Source organism: Lontra canadensis, unplaced genomic scaffold (assembly GCF_010015895.1).
Source record: "Lontra canadensis isolate GAN:19392208 unplaced genomic scaffold, GSC_riverotter_1.0 scaffold72, whole genome shotgun sequence".
NCBI classification, from domain to species: Eukaryota; Metazoa; Chordata; class Mammalia; order Carnivora; family Mustelidae; genus Lontra; species Lontra canadensis.
In genome coordinates, this window is record NW_022631066.1 from 9,635,900 (window position 1) to 9,656,446 (window position 20,547).

At 43.3% G+C, this 20,547-nt stretch overlaps 1 protein-coding gene across 2 annotated transcripts in view; it reads left to right on the forward strand.

The window, feature by feature from the left end:
- The first annotated feature begins 4,813 nt into the window (after positions 1-4,813).
- Positions 4,814-20,547, forward strand: part of DCLRE1C (DNA cross-link repair 1C) — a 40,354-nt gene continuing 24,620 nt past the window's right edge. Inside the window, exons 1-6 of one of the 2 annotated variants that reach the window (XM_032880927.1) lie at positions 4,814-4,963; positions 10,668-10,719; positions 13,040-13,124; positions 17,798-17,857; positions 19,729-19,784; positions 20,355-20,456. In XM_032880927.1, the coding sequence (XP_032736818.1) occupies positions 4,855-4,963; positions 10,668-10,719; positions 13,040-13,124; positions 17,798-17,857; positions 19,729-19,784; positions 20,355-20,456 (464 nt within the window). In that variant the 5' untranslated portion in view covers positions 4,814-4,854. Of the gene's footprint in view, positions 4,964-10,667; positions 10,720-11,651; positions 11,681-13,039; positions 13,125-17,797; positions 17,858-19,728; positions 19,785-20,354; positions 20,457-20,547 lie in introns of those variants that run through there. The other variant, XM_032880928.1, reaches the window with a different exon arrangement.

Genomic DNA, 20,547 nt, shown 5'->3' on the forward strand with positions numbered 1-20,547 from the left:
TTTAGATGACTTTTCTCTATCATTACCTTTATCTGTATATTTAAAATACTATCGATTTACTTAATAACTCTCAAATTTATTTCCTCAACTCAAATCTCTTTCTGAATTCCAGACCTGTATATCCCGCCTATATTCAACATCCACCTAGTTGTCCCAAACAGCCCTCTTCAAAGTCCCCTCCCCAGCCTTAACTAAATGGCTCCTAGAGTCCACTCTGTCTTGCCCGATTTATCCGTCACTGTTGGCTTTTCTGTTCCCACCGAGTCCAAGCCACTATCACCCCTCCCCCACCCACGCTGGTTATTGCAATAATCTGCGACAGGTGTCTCTTGATCCCCCCTCGTCTATTCTCAACACAACAGTCTATGTAATCCGTTTAAAACATAACTCAGAGGGGCGCCTGGGTGGCTCAGTGGGTTAAGCCTCTGCCTTCGGCTCAGGTCATGATCCCAGAGTCCTGGGATGGAGCCCCGCATCGGGCTCTCTGCTCAGCGGGGAGCCTGCTTCCTCCTCTCTCTCTCTCTCTCTCTCTCTGCCTGCCTCTCTGCCTACTTGTGATCTCTGTCAAATAAATAAATAAAATCTTTAAAAAAAAACATAACTCAGATTGTGTCATTTCTCTGCTCGCAGTCTTGCAATGGCTTTTCATCTTACAGAGTGAAACCAACAAAACCCTACAAGGGTTGCATACTATTCCCCTTCCCTTGCTCTGGAGTCCTGGATCACTCCATTCCAGCCACACTGATCTGCTGGTTGTTCCTGGCCAAGCTTCCAGCTTGAGGTCTTAGCTGAGGCTGCTGCATCAGGCTCTCTATCTTACCCCTTACTACATTCTAGTGTTTCTTCCGTCCACAGCACTTATCACCACTTATTATACTATTTAAATTGCTTCTTTCTTAATTTTATTGTTTATCTTCTGCAAGAACGTAATTTCCACATTTCCATAAAGACAGAGGTCTTGTTGACCAAATTTCTAGAATAGTACCTAGTGCATAAGAGGTGCCAAAGCAATATATTTCGAATGAATATCTTTCACCACCATGGCCACTCGGATGCTCTAGAAGCAGTAAAGCATCACGTCTAAGGCATGACCTTGGATTTGGATCTGGTTTCTACTACTTAGTTGTCATATGACTTTGTGCAAGTTGCTGAACACTGCTTTCTTTAACTGTAAAGACAAAAAGTGTACCTATCTGATGGGGCAGTTGTGAGGATGAATTAACAAATGTAAACCATTTAGGAGAGCACCTAGAACTATATAAATGATAGACCTGATTTCCACTAGAATGTACACTTCATTGTCACAAGGGGTTTACTCTGCTTTGCTTGATGCTGTATCTTTAATGTCTAGAATAATGTGTGGCACAGAATAGATGGTCAGGGATGATTTGTTGAGTGAACAAGTGAATCCACACCATCACATTTTTTGGAGTATTGTGGCAGCTTCCGATCCACACGTCCGCCCCAGATTGCCTGAGTGCTCTTTCAAACTTAAATCCAGTGGCTTAAAAACTTAAGCATCAATCAGAGTCCCCTGGAGAGTGTGTTAAAACAGACTGCTGGAGAGTTCTGATTCAGTAAGTCTAGGCTGCAGTAGAGATCTTGCATTTCTAACAGGTGCTCTCCCAGGGCCCACACGTTGAGAAACACTCTTCTGATTCACTTATCATTCTCTTGTTTCAAACCACCCAGGCTTCTCGCCGTTGCTCAAGTTAAAGTTTGAACTGTTTGGCTTGGTGTATAAGGCCCTTGTGGTCTGGTCCCTTAGCTAGTTTAAACTTGACTTCCCCTGGTAAGTCCCTATTATTTCATCCCTTTGACCCAAGTGCTTTGGTTAAAAGGAACTATTTGCAGTGTGCAGACTGAATAAAAGCCCATTCCAGGGACTTCAGCTGTTCCTGTGCTCAGAAGCTGAACTTAAGTTAACCTTCTCCGCTATGTTTTTCTTTCTCCTTGCAGAATTGAGTTCTTTTGCTCGGTCTTTGCACTGAATTCTTAGCAGGTTTCCAATAAAATTCTGTAAAACTTCTTGCATTTATTTCCACGAGTTTCTACTTCTGCCAGACTGTAAGGTCTCGTGCCAAGGCTGATTCCTTTATGTAAAACCGGGTTCAAGCACAGTGTTTGGTATTTAGTGGATGCCCAGTAAATAATAATAAGATCTAATATTTATTGAACACTTACCATTGTCTGGGGCTTTTGTTAGACTTTATTTAGTTAGTTTTTCTTAGTTGAATAAAAACACTTTAATCAATCAGAGTGTTGAGAGTAGGAGGTGTGAGGAAGAGATATGGGTGGTGAAGACATGCATGAAACTAATGCAAAATAAACATACATTGTGATTTTTTCAAAGCCACCTTCTGTTATGTGAGTTAGCCATGCAGTGTCTTCTTAACTCTCTACAGAAGGGATATTCTTGTCAATCTGGTTCAGTTTGTCTACCTTCTCCCATATACTCTCCAAACATTTTGAAAATAAATCCATTGAGCGATAATTGAAATGCAATAACTAGCACATATTTAACAGCCTATAATCTGATAAGTTTGACATATGCATACACCTGTGAAATCATCACCACAATCAAGTTAATGAACTTGTTTCCTGTACCCCCAGTCAACTATTGATTTGCTTTCTGTTATTTTGGATCAGTTCACAATTTTCATAATTTTATATAAGTGGAATCATAGAGTATGATCTTGGATTTCCAGCTTCCAGAACTCTGAGGCAATGAAATTTCTGTTGGGGAAGTCACCCAGTCTGTGGTGCTTGTTACAGCAGCCCTAGCACACAGATACACTTTAAAAAAAAAATACATTATCTCCTTGTATGCTTCCTCATATGACATTTTATGTCTGTTATTATGAAGGAATAGCATAGAATATAGTAAATATATATTATATAGAATATAGTAAATTTATAATGTAAGTTAATTTAGATTGACAACAGTTTGTAAGTAAAGAAAAATATATCCTGTAGTTATTTCCCAACAGACTTATACCTACCTCAATAACGAATTTTTTGGTATGTAACATGCACTTGGTAGCAGTTTTCAGTCCCTTTGAGGGACATCAAGGACTTAGAATTCTGAAGAGCTTGGACTTGCAGAAAGATTCCTGATGTGGGATGACGAAGTGGAGCAGAGCTGATGTTGTTGACTACATTTCAATTTTCTTTACTAGCAGCCACAGGAGGAATTTCTCTTGGGACTCAGTAATCAGAAAATTGGACTTCTCCTGAAAATCTGTTATATTTGTGTCTTGAGGGTGTGTAAGGCTAGTGATTATGGCTTTTTCTAGAAGAGCCAAATAGTTGGCTCATGTTTTCCAATGGTTTGTGCATGTCTGTGTCTCTACTTACCCACCTTCGCTGTTTTCTGACCTATCTGTTCCCCCTTATCCTCTTTCGCTTTACTCTGTCACACTGTACCCATTGTGGAAAGAAGAGAGAATAAATAAGTGGTTAGATAAGCATATGACTATTATCTTGACCTGCCTTACCAGGAGTTCCCCATCCTGTCAGAGGTAGACACACCAGATTCTCCAGATCCCAGTCTCACTGCAGAATTTGTTTTTAGGTATACACAGCTTAGCCCTCCTTTATTCTAAGACAAACCATCTTATACCAAATCAAAGGTGTTGGCAATAGATACTAACAGAATGCTTTACTCAAATGATTATGATGTCTATACTGCTCCCACTCTACCTCATCTTCCTCCCTTTCTTTTTCTTCACCTTTGAGAAATCTCTATTTGAATAGAACTCCGAGTACCATGGCTGCAGGAAAATGCTGATGTTCCGTGAGGGTGGCACTCTGATTCTTGATTCCACGGCTTAAAATTCATTGTTCTTGGATCTTCCCCCCGCATTATTTTGTGTCTTTGTGGAAGCATTTGTTTATCATATTCTGCAAATGTGCTGTCTCCAAACGGGTTGAAAACCTACCTGAAGGCACATCTTAGTCATATATGTAATAAACTGCAAGGCTTTTTATAATGTAATACACAAAACAACACCTCAAGAGTGTTTGAGTTGTTTCTGATTATTAATATTGTGGTGTTTAAGGAGACTTGATAGGAAGGGATCCATTCAGTGGGATGGGGTCCCTCTTGGGCTCCTTGCTCAGCTGGGAGCCTGCTTCTCCCTCAGCCTGCTGCTTCCCTGCTTGTTCGTTCTCTCTCTCTCTCTCTGTCAAATAAATAAATTAAAATCTTTTAAAATAAAAAAGTGAGTGAATAAATAAATGGAAGCGAGAACTAACAAGTTATTGAATCTACCATGAATCACATACAATTTTTTTTCTCATACAATCCTCATGGTTACCCCCTAAGGTAGAAACTGGGAAAAGAAGTAAAGAAGGGAAACTGAGCTGGGCTTTCAGGCTCTCAGTAGACAAGCAGGAGGTGGAACGAAGTCTGATTTCAAAGCGAAGCTTTGCATCGCCCTTCGATTCTTGGCATCCTTGGGTAGAGCACCTGCTACGGGTGTTCAGTTTCCTTTCGCGATACCGTTGCTGCACAGACAAGGACACACTGCACCAGGAAGGCCACTCCTGTTGAGTCAAGGTTTCCAGCAGGAGGCACCCTCGTCGCGCCACATCCTACATCCCAGCCAGCTGCCCCAGCCCAGCATCCCGCCACTCGAACAATCAACCACGCGATTAGCCGGCCGCGGACTGTCCACTGAAGTTCCTCGGCACCGCCCCGCCGCCGCAGGGCTCCTCTGATTGGACGTGGCTGCATCCGGCGAGCCAATGGCTCGGCGGCGGCGGCAGGTTCCCGGAAGTGGCGGCCCCGCGAGGAAAACCTCAGCTTCCGCAGGCGGCGTGGGGTCGGGTCCGCTGGGCTGTGCTGGCGCTATGAGTTCCTTCAAGGGGCAGATGGCCGAGTACCCAACCATCTCCATAGACCGCTTCGACAGGGAGAACCTGAAAGCCCGCGCCTACTTCCTGTCCCACTGCCACAAGGGTGAGTGAGCGTGGCGCGCCGCCCGCCCAGGGGACGCAGGCTGCATGTGTTCTGGCCCCGCGGGGAAGCCTCCCGGGAGGCGGGGGGAGCTTGAGCAGCGGAGTGCAGGCTCCGGGAGGCCGGGGCCCAGACCAGCAGATGGACCTTGTCCCAGCCTGGCTCTTCGGCCTCTCTGAGGCTTTATTTCTTCATCTGTACGACGGGACGGAACCGAGACTTGGGCAGCGCCCCCACCCCCCCCCCCCCCCCCCCCCCCCCCCCGCCCCGGGCCCGTTTGACCAGGGATAACACTTGGGTTCTTTTGGTAGCTCTCCTAGCAGCGAAGAGTCAGAAGTCAGCGAGGATTCTTTCTTACTTCTTCCTTTACATCTTCGCTTCCATGTTATAAAGAAAACAAGTTTCAGAAGAAATCCCGCCCTACCCGCCCCCCAATATTTATTATCAAGCAAGCGCCCGCACACACACTTAGACCTGTGTCCGAAAGCTCCTGTAGTGCAAGCTCCCCCTCCTTTGAGGTGTTCTGCCCGCCTCCAATATAAAAATTTCGTTTAAGGTGAAGCAACCAGAGCACTAAGATTTCACAGCTGCACACAGTAGGTAATCCCTAATCATAGGGATTGGGCCCTAGTGATAAGGCCTGCAGGTTAGAGACTCCGAGTGAGGCGGGAGAGTCTCTTAAACGTTCTAACCGATCTCCAGAGCTGGAGGAGCCCTCATTTTGCAACCGTTGGCCGTGTGTGTATCACCTAGTATGCCTGCGTTCGCGCTTTTGGGAAGTGCCTCTGCTTTCTTGATCTAGTCTACGAATTTTCTCTCGTCAATGTGGAAAATCTGAATTTCGTCTCTTGATTTGTCAAATAGCACTGTGAGCCTCTTTGAGGGTCTTTCTACTTATTCTCCAGAATAACGTTTTTGGTTTTGGTGTGTTTTTCATTGTGAATCCCCTGCTGGGTGGGGATACCTCTGTTTCACCTTTTGTCTTGAGCGTTACTGGAGTTTCTGAACTCAGAATGTGCTTAGCCATGATTGACGTGTGGCGCAGGGGCTCGCCCTTGATGTCTACGAGTAGCGAGTTTGGAGAAGGAATCCCTCTAACGGAATCTGAAATCATGATCATCTGTTTGTACGTTAAGCAAAAAACTGACTCCCTGTTATTGAGCAGTTTATAATCACTGTTTCTGTTCTCTAATGACATGTGAGTCTGTTTACTCAGCCTGAAAATAATCTCATCAAGGGAAGAAGTCAGCTTCTGCTTTTGGAAATTTCCCACACTGCTTACTGGTAGTTTTTAACCTTTTTCAGAAACAGATTTCTTTGATGTGCTGTGGACTGAATTGTGCTGCCCCACCCCCTTCATATGTTGAAGCTGAAACCCCCATGTGACTGTATTTGGTGGCTGGGTTTTTAGGAGGCAGTTAAAATTTAAATGAGCTGGATCCTAACTCATTAGGATTGATGGCCTTATGAAAAGAGGAATAGAGATTGCACCCTGTCCACACACTCTGAAGGGCCATCTGCAAGCCAGGAGGTGAAGTCTCACTAGAAACCAACCCTGGCTCCTTGAGCTTGGAATTTAGCCTCCAGAACTGTAAGTTTTATGGTTTAAGCCACCTTATCTGTGGTATTTTGTGTCATTCTGAACAGACTGATACAGGATATCTGACAAAATCTGTGGCCTCTTTTGGTAGAAAAAAAAAATCACATTTTGATAGAACGTCTCATTCCATGGCCCACTCAGTTCTGCTTATGGGCCATCCGAAACCCAGTCCTATGCTCAGGGCAGGCTTTGCTAAGCATCAGTAAAGTCTGGAGGTCAAGAGGGGACCTGTGGCCTGATAGAGTAGCCCAGGGTTGGAGAAGACCCCATTAGGGGACAATTTCCAATGACTTAATTTGGTTCGAGAAAGCAAAAAGGCTCTGGAAAGGAGACTCTGGGTGCAGTCCTTGCAGCACCAAGTAAACTGGCCCAGGTTCTCTTGCTGGCAGCCTTGGGCGGGGGGGGGGGGGGGGGGTGTCTGCGGTGGTCCAGGGCCGGTCCCGGGCTAGTCCAGGGCTGTCTTGATTAAAGCAGCCACAGAGGGCTGCCTGCTGATTTAGTTTGGGAGTATAGAACTGAGTCTTGATTCAGCCTCTATTTTGCCGTGGCACAAATTCTTTGGAAATCCCAACCAGTGCCACCAGATGCCCTAAAAGCCTGGACTAGGAGTGATCTGAGGGGATTTACCCACCGAGGGGGCAGGCACAAGTCCAGTCAAGGTCTACTGTGGGGGGTGTGGCGACTGCACTGTTTTCTCTGGAGTTAAGGATCAGCACAGGTGATTGTGTTGAGGACTGTGTGTGTGTGTGTGTTTGGGTGGTAATTTGAATAATAGGGTTTGTTGATTCACCTAAACTGAGAAGGTGTGGTCATTGCTATCTAGTCCTTCCCATGCTGGAGATTCAGAATGTATTAGAATGACTATGTTTAAAGGCTGTCTTTCTGTATGTGTTGCTTTGGAGGGCTGCGAAGCAGACCTGTGTGGATAGAAATGCCGCATCTTTCTACCCAGCAGTCACAGCAGGCTGAGAAGAGAATGAAACTCTTCTCATGCTGACCTAAGCCTAAACAAGTTCCAGATGGACTCACTTCAGTGCCTGGAACTGGATGGGTCACATAAAGTGGGCACAAAGGATGGTTGGATTAAAATGAAGGAAGAACATGAAAGAAAGTGCTGGAAGCAGTTCTGAAGTGAGTCTGGTTACTCATTCTTCTGTGGCTACTCAGAGTGATTTAGAATCTGTCCTAAGATGGAGGGGGTTGTTCTTGTAAATGATGGCCAGAGATGGTCAGCTTGCAGTGGTTCCTGCCCTGTTTGCAGCTGTATTTGCCACCTGCAGAAGAGTCAGTAGCCCACACGAATCAGTTCTCTTATAAAGGTGAACCTCTTGGGGCACCTGGGGGCTCAAGTTGCTTGAACGTCCAACTCTTGGTCTTGGCTCAGGTCATGATCTCGGGGTCATGGGATCCAGCCCAGTGTGGGGCTCCCTGCTCAGTGGGGAGTCCGCTTCAAGATTCTCTCCTCCCACATGGATGGAAAAATTCTCACCAAAATACTAGCCAATAGGATCCAATAGTACATTAAAAGGATTATTCACCACGACCAAGTGGGATTTATTCCAGGGCTGCAAGGTTGGTTCAACATCCGCAAATCAATCAGTGTGATACAATACATTAATGAAAGAAAGAACAAGAACCATATGATACTCTCAATAGATGCTGAAAAAGCATTTGACAAAGTACAGCATCCTTTCTTGATCAAAATTCTTCACACTGTAGGGATAGAGGGCACATACCTCAATATCATCAAAGCCATCTATGAAAAACCTACAGTGAATATCATTCTCAATGGGGAAAAACTGAGAGCTTTTCCCCTAAAGTCAGGAACGCGGCAGGGCTGTCCATTATTACCACTGCTATTCAACATAGTACTAGAAGTCCTAAGCTTGGCAATCAGACAATAAAAATAAATAAAAGCATCCAAATCGACAAAGAAGAAGTCAAACTCTCACTCTTTGCAAGTAATATGATACTTTATGTGGAAAACCGAAAAGACTCCACTCCAAAACTGCTAGAACTCATATGGGAATTCAGTAAAGTGTCAGGATATAAAATCAATGCACATAAATCAGTTGCATTTCTATATACCAACAGCAAGTCATAGGAAAGAGAAATTAAGGAGTCAATCCCATTTACAATTGCACCCAAAACCATAAGATACCTAGGAATAAACCTAACCAAAGAGGCAAGGACTCTGTACTCAGAAAACTATAAAGTACTCATGAAAGAAATTGAGGAAGACACAAACAAATGGAAAAATGTTCCATGCTCCTGGATTGGAAGAACAAATATTGTGAAAATGTCTATGCTACCTAACGTAATTTACACATTTAATGCAATCCTTATCAAAATACCATCAATTTTTTTTTCAAAGAAATGGAACAAATAATCCTAAAATGTGTATGGAACCAGAAATGACCCCAAGTAGCCAGAGGAATGTTGAAAAAGAAACCCAAAGTTGGCAGCATCACAATTCCAGACTTCAAGCTCTGTTACAAAGCTGTCATCATCAAGACAGTATGGTACTGGCACAATAACAGACACATAGATCAATGGAACAGAATAGAAAGCCCAGAAATGGACCCTTAACTCTGTGGTCAACTAATCTTTGACAAAGCAGGAAAGAATGTCCAATGGAAAAAAGACAATCTCTTTAACTAATAGTGTTGGGAAAAATGGACAGCCACATGCAGAAGAATAAAACTGGACCATTTCCTTACACCACACACAAAAATAGACTCAAAATGGACGAAAGACCTCAGCTTGAGACAGGAATCCATCAAAATCCTTTAGAACAAAGGTAGCAACCTCTTTGATCTCCGCCGCAGCAATTTCTTCCTAGAAACATCGCCAAAGGCAAGGGAAGCAAAGGCAAAAATGAACTATTGGGACTTCATCAAGATCAAAAACTTTTGCACAGCAGAGGAAACAGTCAACAAACCAAAAGACAACTGATAGAATGGGCGAAGATATTTGCAAACAACCTATCAGATAAAGGGCTAGTATCCAAACTCTGTAAAGAACTTTTCAAACTCAACACCCAAAGAACAAATAATCCAATCAAGAAATGGGCAGAAGACATGAACAACATTTCTGCAAAGAAGACATCAGATGGTCAACAGACACATGAAAAATGTGCTCAAAAAATTAATAAGTCTGGAAATGACAGATGTTGGCGAGGATGCGGAGAAAGGGGAGCCCTCCTACACTGTTGGTGGGAATGCAAGCTGGTGCAACCCCTCTGGAAAACAGCATGGAGGTTCCTCAAAAAGTTGAAAATAGAGCTACCCTACAACCCAGCAATCGGACCCCTGAGTATTTACCCTAAAGATAAAAATGTAGGGATCTGAAGGGGCACGTGCACCCAAATGTTTATAGCAGCAATGTCCACAATAGCCAAACTGTGGAAAGAACCTAGATGTCCATCAGCAGATGAATGGATAAAGAAGCTGTGGTATATATATGCAATGGAATACCATGCAGGCATCAGAAAACCAAAATCTTCCCATTTGCAACGATGTGGATGGAATTAGAGGTTATTATGCTGAGTGAATTAAGTCAATCTGAGAAAGACAGTTATCATATGATTTCTCTAATATAAGGAATTTGAGGTGCAGGGCAGGAGGTCGTGAGGGATAGGGAGGGGATACAATGAAACAAGATGGGATCGGGAGGGAGACAAACTATAACAGACTCTTAATCTCATGAAACAAAATGAGGGTTGCTGGAGTGGACCTGGGTGAGAGGGATAGGGTGGCTGGGTTATGGATATTGGGGAGGGTATGTGCTATGGTGAGTGCTGTGAAATGTGTAAGCCTGATGATTCACAGACATGTACCCCTGGGGAAATAATACATTATATGTTAAAAAATATATATAGTAACCACACTCCAGGTTTAAAAAAAAGATTCTCTCCTCCCCCCGCCCTCCCACTCACACGAGTGTGCGTGCTCGCTCTCTCAAATAAAAGAAATCTTTAAAAAAAAAAGTGAACGTCTCATATATTTTCTCTTAAAAGAAAGCTCGAAAAGAACAGACACCTTGCTTGGCCTAAGGAACCCTCTAAAAAAAAAATGTGCTTATAATTTTTGATTCTTTTGTTTTTAGATCACATGAAAGGATTAAGAGCCCCTCCCTTGAAAAGAAGGCTGGAGTGCAGGTAATTTATTTTCCTCCTTATTTGTGTGTTTTTTTAAGTAAACATTTTAATTGAGCTGTGACTGCTACACAGGGAATTAAGTCAATCTGAGAAAGACAGTTATCATATGATTTCTCAGGGAAGTACATACATCGTAAGGGGACACAGTCAGATGAGCTTTTGTAGGTGAGCACATCTATGAAGCTTCCACCCAGATGGAGAGATAGAATAGGGCCCGTGTCCCAGAACAGAGCCCCGTCACTCCTCCAAGTCAGTCCTGGTCTCAAAGGCATTGTGTATTCTGACTTTTTGTCATCATGGTTTAACCTTGGCTGATTGTGAACTTTGTAGAATCATACTGAATAGACCCTTCCAGTTGTTTTCTTTCACTCGACATTCTAATTGTACGATTCATCGTGCTGTTGGGGGTAGCAGTAGTGTGTTCATTTTCTTTTCTCCCTGTGTGTGTAGTTCTGTTGCGAAGACAGTCATAATGTTTTTGGATCTTCAAGCAAAAGTACTGCGTTCTTTTCCTACAGTCTGCTTTGCCTAAATGTCAATTCCAAATCCCCAAGCTATGTATTGGAAAGAGCCCTTGTTGACTCTTTACCTTCTGACCCAGGGGATGCCAGTCTTCTCTGCAAAGTGGTGTCACGAGTCTGTGTTCGTGATGAGCGGTAGCCTGTATTCACTGAGTACTTATATAAATGCCAGCCCTATGTGTTGTTTAGTTTGGCAGTTTCTTTGAGAGCCTGTGACAAGTCTGGCACTGTGCTGGACATTGAGGCTATACTAGTAACAACACAGATGAAAATCCCTATCTTCTTGGAGCCAACATCCTCATTAGATCCTCTTGATAACTTTTGAATAGATACCATTATTATTTCTATTTTGCAGATGAGGAAACTGAGGAACCAGAGAGGTTAAATTAGTTGCCCAAGGTCACGCAGCCAGTAAGTGGCAGGACCAGGATTTCAACCAGGTCTGTCTGATTTTTGAGCCCGTATATTAGTTATCTATTGCTGCGTAACAAATTACCCCCAAACTTAGTGACTTTAACCCACTAATCATTTGTTCTCTTTCTCAGTTTCTGTGGGTTGGGAATGCTGACAGAGCACAGTTGGGGGTGCTGGTTTCTCCCTGGCTGGGTGTCCTAGGGGGACTGCCATTATCTGGGGCCCATCAGTCAGTGTTTGACACCGAGGCTGAGAGGAATCAGGCAGCTGGGGCTTTTGGGCAACTCTGTCCCTGGAAAACTCTTCAGCATGGTGATTTCAAGGTAGCCGAACTTCTTAAATGGAGACTTGGGGCTTAAAAAGTGTATGTCCCAAGGGAGAGCTAGCAGGGAACTATGTAGCCTCCACAGTCCTGAGACCTCCCTCTGTCACATTCTGTTGGTTGAGGCAGTCACAAAGACAGGCTGAAGTGGGGGGGTGGTTAAAATAGACCCCTCTGTCAGCAGAGGGATTTCCTTATCCATCTGTAAACAGAGCATGTGTGGTTGGGAATATATTAGTGTGGCCATCTTCGGAAAATACGGTCCATCACAGACTGTTCTTAACTGTAAGCTTTGTTTTTGAATTTAAAAATTTGAAAGCATCCCCACCCCTTTCCCTTCTTGAGAGGTAGCTTCATGTGGCGGAATCGTTTCAGACATTCCTGATCAGGTACAAACATATATCTTTAAACTCAGAGTGATGGGGGACCCGCTTTTGAGGAAGTCAGAGGGCACAGTATATTCTCTTCTTTTGCTTCTTCCCTGTTGTTCCTCTGCACTCTTTTTTTTTTTTTTTAATTTAATTTAAATTTTAAGGTGGGGCTCCTGGGTGGTGCAGTCTGTTAAGCGGCTGGCTCTTGATTTCAGCTCATGCCATGATCCCAGGGTCGTGATCCCACCGTTGTGGGATCAAGACCCCTTGTGGGCTCCACGCTCAGTGGGGAGTCGGCTTGAGATTCTCTCCCTCTCATTCACTCATCCCTTTTCTCTTTCTCTCAAAATAAATTTTTTTCTCTCAAAATAAATAAATATATCTTTAAAAATAAATTTATTTTTAAGTAATCTCTGCTCCAAATGTGGGGTTCTAGCTTACAGCCCCAAGATCCAGAGTTGCACACTCATACCGACTGAGCTGGCCAGGCACCCCCTCTCCCACTTCTGTCTTGATGGGACCTAGATGGTTACAGGTGGTGGCATGTGGGGAACTGTTCTGACATTTGTTGAGCCAGCTCAGTGTCTGAATGATTTGAGATAACTAATATGTGATGAAATGTATTTTTCTGGTCACCCAGATGGCTCGCTATGGATTGTACTGACCCAGCTTTTCTAAATCTCTTCTTTCAGCTTGAAGGTTTGCTTATACTGTTCGCCTGTTACTAAAGAGTTGTTGTTAACTAGCCCGAAGTACAGATTTTGGGAGAAACGAATCGTAAGTCTTATTTTTTTATGACACTAATTCTTTACCTCAAGGGGAAATATTTTTCGAGGCCGATTAAACAAAGCATTGGGATTATTCAAAGCCCAGTTAGTCCTACACTGTATTTATCCACATTAATTACGGTATTGATGTTTAGTCTTTGTAATTCCTCAGTTTAGAAGAGGCCAACATTTTGTTGTTGCAGGTTTGTATTTCTTGTCCATCAGTGGCTTGATCTCAGGTCTTTGTTTTGTTGGTTTAATTTCATTAACTCTTGCTAAATTGCATTTTAATTAGCAATAATCACACCTTGGATAAACCTCATTGGCTACAATACTGCCACTGTGTAAAGCTGCTAAGTTGCATTTTAATATTGCAGAGTGTGAAATGTTTAACACAACTGATAAATCCTATTGCTTAGGTCATGACATAGTTTAGGAAAAATGAACACATCTTATGGGTTACGATAAAGGGATAACAACTGGAATAAAAATAGAGTGGACAACTTTGAATCTGACAGAATAAAATGGATCTGTCCAATGGAAAGCATATAGTGAAGGGAGAAACAAAGGAATGGTATATGGAAAATGTAAGATGCTAGGAAAAGTCCTATTATAACAGTAATTACTAGTTAATTTTCTAACTAATGATTTTCTTAGTTTAGGTTAAGGGAAAAAAAAAGGAAAGTTCCAATAGTCTTAGTCTACAAGAGGTTTAGATTAAACAAAAGGATAAATGCAAGTTGAAATGGAGTTAAAAAAACAAAAAAAGGGAAAGGTGTACTAAATAATTAGAAGCTAAAAAATCCAGAGTGGCAGTTTTTTTTGTCATACAAAATAGAATCGAAGGTGAAAAGAGATCTTGTTCCCAAGAGGATGTTATTTATTGTCAGAAGGAGCAATGGATCAAGAAGATTTGAACTTAACATGCAATTGACAAACATGCAATTGACAAACTGGACAAAGTCCTCACTGATCCCCCAGTGCTTGATCAGAGAAAGAGAAGCGCTGGGGAAATACAGTTAGGGTGCACTCTATGGTTTAAACCTTAAGTCATTGTGGGATCTGGCAGAGAAGGCCGAACAAGTGTCACGGTCTGTTTGATGTTTGCCTGCTGCTGGCTTTCAGCTCTCACATCCTCTTTCCACTTCTGCCCCACATTTGGGCAGGCTGATTTAAAAAAAAAAAAAAAAAAAAAAAAAAGCCTTGGGGCCCCTGGGTGGTTCAGTCAGTTAAGCATCTGCCTTTGGCTCAGGTCATGGTCGCAGGGTTTGGGATCAAGTCCTGCATCGGGCTCCCTGTCAGGAGGGAGACTGCTTCTCCCTCTCCCTCTGCCTGCCGCACCCTCCTCCTCTTTCTCTGTCAAATAAATTAAAAAATCTTAAAAAAAAAAAAAAAAAAGCCCACCCCCTCCCTTGGCATTGACGTGAAGTTCGAACCATGGGAGCCCAGGCACACCCCCCAACCACAATAAAAACCAGGGCCACTCACTGCTCCTGTCTCTGGGGTGTGGGGAAGAGCCACTTCCTCCCAGCTGGGGCACTGCTCTACTCTCTGCAGAACCTACCACAGTGTGGGAAAAACAGTGTTTTCACACCCTGTTGGTTCACGTGTGGCACATTCCGGCTCGACCTCTGACCGTAATTGGGGTGGGGTCCATCCCCACTCCACAGAGTGGCCCAACGCTAAGGCTGTAACCTCGGCCTGGTATTAGGTCTGAGGTTGCCATGGACCTGCAGGTCAGCGGCAGGAAGCCAAGTGGAGAGAGAAGTGGAGAAGGGCAGAGATGGGCTGGAACCCACAGGGAAGCCTGGAACCCCTGTCTCGCACTCTCCCCACCCTGGCTAGTGCTGCAGCCCCCTGGTGCTACTGAGTGCCACGCTCCTGGCCCAGGCCTTTGAGAAGCTGAAGGTGGGGGTCACTGCAGTCCTGTCCTGTCTGCCAGCTGAGCCAGCAGGTTGCTCGTACTTGAGCTGGTAGACCTTCTGGCTGTCGGTTCACTTTGGCCTTCCAGATCTCACACGGCGGTTTCCTGTGGCCAGTGCCAACCTGGAGGTATGTGTGGAGGGGACCTCTGGGACAGTTGCAGTGCAGCAAAGTCAATGGAGTACGAGGCCACCTCTCAGTCTAAGAGCAGCTAGGACACTCAGTGCTTGTAGCTCGAGTGCTTCACACACCATTCACAGAAACTGAAAGAGGGGGGCACCCGGGGGGGTGCAGTCAGTTAAGAGTCTGCCTTCGGCTCAGGTCATGATCCTGGGGTTCTGGGATCGATCCCCACATCAGGCTCCCTGCTCAGCGGGGAATCTGCTTCTGTCATTCTCCCTGCTTGTTTTCTCTCTCTCTCAAATAAATTAAAAAAACAAACAAAAAACTGAAAGAGGAAGGAAGCAGGAAATAAGATAGATTTGAAGAGCTTGATTAATAAATGTGAACTAATAGCAATCGGAGGCACCCAAAGGGAAAGCAAGATCTTTGGTATATAGGAAACATTTACAATTGACCATGTGCTGTGTCACAAAAGTAGGAAATCCTACTGGTCTGTTCTCTGAGTACAATGCGGTGTTGCTGAAATCCTAAATAAAAGGAGAGCTAAAATCATCCCACACATGGGAACTGAAATACTAAGCAACCTTTAGGTTAAAGAGGAAATTGTAAAGAAAAGCATGTAATACTTAGAATTGCTGGACAGTGAGAACACGACATGTCAAAATATGTGTAACACAGCTAAATTAGCGCTTGGAGGGAAATTGACAGCATTGAGTACATTTCTTAGAAAACAAAGACCAGAATTACATGGAATGAGTCTTCAACTCAGGGAAAGGAGCAACAAAGCAAATCTAAGGATATGGGAAAGAAGGAAATAATTAAGGCAAAAGGACAAGTTATCAATACAGAGACCAACAACTACCACAGAAAATAAAAGGCAAGATTAACAAAAGTAAAAGCTCATCTTCAGAGGAACAGAAATAGATTTCTGCCAAGATTAAAAAAAGATGCAGGGGCACATGGGTGAGATGGGTGGCTCAGTTGGTTGAGCAGCTGTCTTCAGCTCAGGTCATGATCCTGGATTCCCGGGATCGAGTCCTACATCGGGCTCCCTGCTAAGCAGGGGTTCGGCTTCTCCCTCTGCCCCTCCCCCTGCTCATGCTCTGTCTCTCTCTCTCTTTCTCTCAGTCTCCCTCTCAAATGAATAAATAAAATCTTTTTTAAAAAGATGCATATAGGGCGCCTGGGTGGCTCAGTGGGTTAAGCCTCTGCGTTTGGCTCAGGTCATGATCTCAGGGTCTTGGGATCGAGTCCTGCATCGGGCTCTCTGCTCAGCAGGGAGCCTGCTTCCTTCTCTCTCTCTCTCTTTCTGCCTGTCTACTTGTGATCTCTCTCTCTGTCAAAAAAAAAAAAAAGATACATATAAAAATACAGAATGATAAAAGGAAAGTATTAATAGTAGCAATGCATTTTTTGAAAATTAATGATAGTATATTTGATAATTTAGGCAAAGTGGATACCTGGCTAAGTAGGAAAATAGCAAATTGAGGCAAGAAAACTGGAAAACTTGAATAAGGAAACATTGAAGAAACTAAAACAACTTACAAAATCTCTTCTTCAATAAGCCCCAGGTCCAGATGGTTTTATAGGTGCATTTTGCCAAATGTTCAAAGGACAAATAATCCCCATATTGGATGAGTTTTTGTGGGATATAGTAAAGAGAGAAGCTGCTCGACCTTGTTGGCAGAATTGATAATGATAGCGCAAGGAGGAGAGAAGCCATTTCATGTATGACCACGTGAACAGCCTGATGAAGCTAACTGAATCTCAGAGTAGCAAAAAAGTGCGTTGTGAACACAGTCCAGTGTGTTTACTCTGGAATGCAAGGATACATATATTTTTAAGATTTTATTTATTTATTTGAGAGAGAGAGTACGAGTTGGGCACTGTGGGGGTGCAGAGAGAAGCAAACTCCCCACTGAGCAGAGAGCTGGACACAGAGCTCAATCCTAGGACCCGGAGATCATGACCTGAGCCGAAGGCAGACGCTTAACCAACTAAACCGCCCAGGCACCCGCAGAATGCAAGGATATTTTTAACACCTGAATCTCAGTTACTCTAAGTTTTAGGGTATCTGTGGACTGAAAAGATGAATTGTGTGCACTGATTCCTCAACTACCTACCGAATGCCCCTCATGCAAGTTGCTGTCATAGTAAAATGGGCCAGGCCACCTGGGAGCCCCTTGAGGCAGCCTGAATCTGAACAAGGCCAGCACCTCGTGGACAGATCCAGGCTGCGTTCTGCAGCAAGAAGCCTAAGCATGCAGAGCATGTGGCCATGTGTGTTACCGAGGCTCAAGTTCAGAGGGAGCAGGCAGTGGGAAGACAGGGACGGGGAGTGACGGGAGAAGAATTGAATTCATGGAAATAGAATTGCTGTGTCAAAGGATATGTAAGTTTAGGAGGCATTTAACCAACGTTGCCACCTCAGCCACAGGAAAGGCACTATGTTAGCTCTATCCTGTCTTCAAGCTGTTAAAACATTTAGTATTGCGGAGTCCAAAATTACGACTCAGAGAGTCCTAGTAACTTCTAAGTCTTTGTGTGTGTGTGTGTTGGAGATGGCAGAGCCATGTAAATCCATGAAAAACTGAAAACACTGAGTATGATAGGACATATGATCTCTTATTTTAATAGATATCCATTGAGATAGAAACTCCTACGCAGATACCTTTAGTTGATGAAGCATCAGGTGAGGTAAGTAAATACTAAATATAATTTTAAAAAATTATTATTTAATAACCTGATTGTTCTTCTCTGTGATTTTGAGTGCTGCTCTTACCGTAAATGAAAGTTATAGTAATTGCATGACTTTGTAGGGGGAAAATATATATGTATATATTTGTGTTGTATTTCTTTTCTACATGGTAGTCTACAAGGTAGACTTTGACTTCTGTGTGAATTGCTCTTTTTTAGTATATTACCTACTAATGATGAGAACTCTAGTTGTTAATACTACTGCTTGATGTCATTGTCACTTTAATTACATTTATTACGATATTCAGGATATAATATGGTGCTTAGTGCTTTTGTAGCAAATACATGTATTTGTGATTTTCTTATTTTCTGAATCATTTCTTATGGAAGAAACAGTGTCCACGTGGATCCAGTATATTTTTGTCCTTAAATTTAGAAGCAGGTACTTTTGCGTTGTGAATGTTTAATAATAAGCAAGATTATGGACCTACCTTTTATTTATTTATTTTTTTACCTCAAATTCTTCCTAGGGCCAGATGTATTTTCCTACTGTCTGGGAAATCTAGGTAGGATTAGTTCCACGGCCGGGTTATAACCTGCCCTTCCAAAACATTGAACTCCGAAGGGTGTCAGTCATCTCTCCAGGATCAGGCAGGGGCTGACTTCGCCTCTCCTCTCTGGAGAAGATCAGCCTGTGAAGTAGTCCTCACCAAATTGTTCAGCAAGGGAGGGCTTCAGGACTGGTTGGGGCGGGTTAAAAAGGAGGGGAAAAGGACAGCCTGAAGGTTCCCAGATGCTGTGCTGACCTCAGTTAGAGAGTGCTCGACTCCCCCGATTGCCTCGCTGTCTTGCCACTTACGTTAGTGAAAGACTAGACCTCCTCCTGTTGACTGGAGTCTGGCAGTCCCCCTCTGGTCCTGGGTTTATTCTCATGCACCATAGCTTTGTGTGTTGTGTCTCCAGAACTAACCATGGGACCTTGCTCTAATGGGGCCATCGGAATGAATGACAGACTTCTGGGAGGAATTGCCATTCTCACGTAATGAGCCGGTGTGTCCTAATACTGGGACAGTACTTGTAGAATGGTGACTTGGGGCAGGAAGAAAGCAGGCTTTTTTTTTTTTTTTTTTAGTTTAATAATAGCTTTATTGAGATATCATTCATATACTGTACAGTTCTCTCCATTTAAAATGTATAATTCAGTGGCTTTTCATATATTCACAGAGTTGTGTATTTACCACCACAGTTCTTTTTCGAATATTTTCATCACCCACAAAGAAACCGTGTACCCATTAGCAGTCATTCCCTACTTCTCCCTCCCCCAGCCCATGGCAACCACTACTCTAGTCTGCAGGATTGGCCTGTTCCAGACATCTCCTATCAATGGAATCGTACTGGACGTGGTCTTTTATGACTCACTTCTTCCACTTTGCATAATGGTGTCAAGGTTTATCCATATCATAGTATGATGTGAGGATTTCATCTCTTGCCATGGCCCAAATAACATTCCACTGTATGGGCAGATCATGTCCTGTTCACGTGCTCATCAATTGAGCGACATTTAGGCTTCTTCTACTTGCTGGCTAGTATGAGCGGTGCCACTGTGGACATGCATGCCCAGGTTTTCATGTGGTTGTCCGTTTTCATTTCTCTTGTGTGTAGCTCAGAGTCGAATTGCTGGGTTACACTGTCGCTGCGTTTAACTGTCATTCTGTGGGCAAGGATTTCACGCGTCTCCAGGATTTGGTGCGTGAGGAAATGAGGAAAGGCATACCACATTCTTGAGAAGTACCTGAATCTGTTTGATTAAGGAGAGCTGGGTCCTCATGATAACTTCTATTATTATTATTTTTTCTTTATTTTCTTTTTAGAAGGAAGAGGTTGTTGTGACTCTCTTACCAGCTGGTCATTGTCCAGGATCAGTTATGTAAGGGGGCTCATCTCTTTTGCCATTTTCTTACACATAGATATATGTCGCGTTTGTAGAAATAAATGTTTAGGGTCTAAAAAATAATATGTGTGGGGAGATTACTTCTTGAATATATAGATGGGAGATTACTTCTTGAATATGTAGATGGTAATTTCTTTAATCTTTGTTTCCAAATTGAACTTGGGGAATTGAGGTGAAGATCAAGTTGGAAATGTAGCTTTCTTACAATGGAAGTCTTCAATGGCCATTTCTCTGTTGACTTTGAATTTTCCTGTCCCATGGATTTTTCTCTCCATGAGTAGTGGAGAGTGCTAACATGTTTCAGGGGATGTCTGTTGGAAATGCAGTAGTACAGTCAATAATGTTTTCTAACCGCTCCCCCCCTGCCCCCTGAGAAAAGGTGGTGGCTGAATGCCTGGTATGGTGTAGAGCTATTAAAATCCCACTAATACCATATTGTAGGTGGCTATGTTTGGCAGGAAACGTTTGCTATGGGTTTAGTGTGTTTTTGCTTTATGAGGATGTTGTATGAAACTTAGAAGTCACCAAGATCTATTTCCTTCTCAGGTTTTTATTTCAAGGCAATAATGGAACAGTCTTGTACACGGGAGACTTTAGATTGGCAAAGGGAGAAGCTGCTAGAATGGAGCTTCTGCACTCTGGGGGCAGGTACTGGACTTTATGTAATTCCTTTTTCTTTTCTCTTTCTTTCTTTCTTTCTTTCTTTCTTTCTTTCTTTCTTTCTTTCTTTCTTTCTTTC